At 36.6% G+C, this 3015-nt stretch overlaps 1 protein-coding gene across 1 annotated transcript; it reads right to left on the minus strand.

The window, feature by feature from the left end:
- Positions 1–160: 160 nt before the first annotated feature.
- LOC127641700 (electron transfer flavoprotein subunit alpha, mitochondrial-like) lies at positions 161–2864 on the minus strand (the record flags this gene model as incomplete). The annotated part of the gene is made up of 3 exons (XM_052124625.1): positions 161–1364; positions 1905–1973; positions 2745–2864. Coding segments are annotated over 3 exons (332 nt in total), but the record flags the coding sequence as incomplete, so codon positions are not given.
- Positions 2865–3015: the final 151 nt, after the last annotated feature.

A 3015-nucleotide genomic window follows, 5' to 3' on the forward strand; every position in this document is an offset into this window, starting at 1 on the left:
ATTAATTTGTATAAATCTTTAAAAAGAAATATTCTTAGAATAAAATGTTTTTTTTTTGGATAATCTTTTCATATCTGACATCACTTGACATTACTGATGATAGCTGAATATCCAGTTTTATCTGGAAATCTTTCAATATGGAAGATAAATGTGTTGAAAATGCAGTTTTATGTTGTCTTGAAAATTTTAAATGGAACTATAATAGGACTATAGTGAAACAAACTTGATGTCATACCAGTTCTAGTATTAGTAATTGCATTTATATACACAGCTATATGCTGAAAACTATCAAAAAACAACTTTTCAAAAGAAATCATGATGTCAAAACATTTGCACAAGACACGTGCACATTGGATAAGCCACCAGAACAATGGTAAAGGCGTTTAAATCTGATGCAAAAACAGGCAAAAATCTACTTATGCCAATATTTATTACCCTTAAACCCTTTTTTACCTTACCCAGATAAAAGAAAACTTAAGGCGTTTACATAATCTTACCCATTGTCGGGTTATTAAAAGTAGTCAGTGCAAACGCACTCAATGTTTTGGTGCCCTGTTCTCTTAGCAGAGACACATGTGATAACAAAACATACAAAATTCTCTAAAGCTTGCATTTAATTCATTCATTCATTCATTCAAAGATAGGCAGGTCCAAAAAGGAATACAATATCACTCTGAGGGTCAAAACATTATGATTAACCAGCATATGCATTCTCAATCGACTCAAAACAACACTGATCCATCTTGACTCGAGTTTATCTCACTGGTAGAATCCATTCGGGACTTGTTCTGGGTGAATACTAATGCACAATGGTCGAGCTGCATTTGACAAGCTTGTCAAAACATTTGGCGAATTGAGTTTGGGGCTGTATTGCCTGGTTTGAGCTCAGGGCAGACCTGCACTGTGCATGGCTCTACTAATGGCTCTGGTAAATCATTTAGAAGTCAGAATATGCCATTAACTACATTACAACGCCTCAAAGCCGCTAATGTGTGGATAATGACAGTTGGGAGGTCCCACTTGAACCAGATAATGGAAAATTAACCTTTTTAAAGGGCAACACAGATCCATCTTCCTGGATTCAAACAGAAAAAAAAAACTAGATGTTGTTGTCTTCAAAGTCAGACCTGTTTAATAAATAAGTCTGAAAAGCGGGTGGGTTTATCAACTAGTGTTGAACTTTGAGAGAATTAACCATTCTGTTAAGGCGATTAGTGCGAACTATGGACTGACTGCAGTACATAAGAAATGAGACGTCCATCTTCCAGTAGTAGTACTTACTGGAGCTACAATCTTTCCAGTTTGTCCAACCTGCATGTCATTGGGGACATAGCCAGCATCAACGGCAGCTCTGGAGGCGCCAACTATGAGAAACATTGTTACATTTGTTGATCTTGTACATGTGATCTTATACAAACGTTAACAATAAAGTATTACTGAGCCAAATATGCTGACATAAAGTTATGCAGCTGGCTAACATAGATGAGGTTGTCACAAAATTGCAAGAATGACTCAAAATAGTCTGGGCATCAACAGTGAAAATAGGTTTAAAGTGATTAACCAATAACAAATAATTTTATAGCAGATGTATTAATAGCGTTCATGGAGTTACATAATATAGCAGCTATATAATTAGCAGCTATTACTTCAAATGAATAACCTATTTTAACCATTTAATGAAAAGTATAAGATATATTTTACACATAAAAGTACATATTTTTTGTGGTGAACCAGTGAAAATATTGGCAGGGTAAGTAAAAATCTACTAAACCAGGCCAGCAGAAAAAATCCTGTAAAATGAGCGCTGAAATACCAAACTAACACCTGCACTGAAGAGAGATTCTAGATTAAAATGATGATACAATAATGACAAGACAACCAATGTCAAAGAGGCCACATCATACCAGCTGCGTTGAGTTGGTCAGCGAGGTCATAGAGCAGTTTGAAGTTCTCGCTGTTCTTCAAGCCCCTCCCTGTTATGACGGAGAGACGGCAGATGGGCATAAAAAATGAAATTACTGACAAGGTTATGACTTCACTACGATCAATACTGTCTCAGTTTACTATTGATTTTCCAGGGGAAAAAAAAAAAAACCACAGGCTTGAAATTTCCAGGGAATACCCGAAATAATGACCTACAGTTCAAACACAGCGAACATAAACACAGGGACAATGCAGTCCCTGTGGGAAACATTTGTTTTTTGTTGTAATGTTTTGATTCATTATTTTTCTTTGATTAAACAATAAGAGGTCATGCTATATTGTGAATAAAGTCATGACTAACAGCGTCTAAACACACTAGAGTTTATGGTGCAAGAACCTGCAAATGAATTGATTTGAAACTGGATGGAGCATCGAAAGGACGAAAAGAAAAACGAACGTTGTAAACAAAAGTTGAAAAAATTTCAACTCTGACCCATCTGCAAAATGTACCATTGGTCGAACTCTAAATTCTAGGTATGGCACATAGCAGTGTTTCCTGCACCAATTTGAAGAACAAAATACATTCTTTTGTAAAGAATGTTTACCCAAGCTTTGATCTTGTGTAGGACAGTGTTGTCTGATTCATGAGCAAATTAATCTTTTGAACCGGTTCTTTTTAGAAGAGTATTTTAGCACAACTGAAATTCTGCATTGACAAATCAGCATCCTGAACTAAAACTATCCATTTCATAAAAAGTATGAAGATATTTCAGGTCAATTTCCTGTAATGGTCAGTGGAGGTCCACACGCAAAGTTCTTACCTCCTGACACGACCACTTTAGCACTGGTGAGCTCTGGACGGTCACTCTTGGTCAGAATTTGTTCCAGCCACTCAGAGAGTCCAGCAGGGGTAGACGACGAGACTGCAAAACCAATGACATCTCGTGAGGAGACATCCAAATAAACAGGCCAAGTTGTTCCCGAATACCCTTTACAACCCCTTTAAAGTCAACGTTTAAACAAACTAGCCCATCAAAACCTCGTAACAGAGTGGAGGATTAGCTAAGGATATATACAACTCCACAAAAATAC

Source organism: Xyrauchen texanus, unplaced genomic scaffold (genome assembly GCF_025860055.1).
Source record: "Xyrauchen texanus isolate HMW12.3.18 unplaced genomic scaffold, RBS_HiC_50CHRs HiC_scaffold_1425, whole genome shotgun sequence".
NCBI classification, from domain to species: Eukaryota; Metazoa; Chordata; class Actinopteri; order Cypriniformes; family Catostomidae; genus Xyrauchen; species Xyrauchen texanus.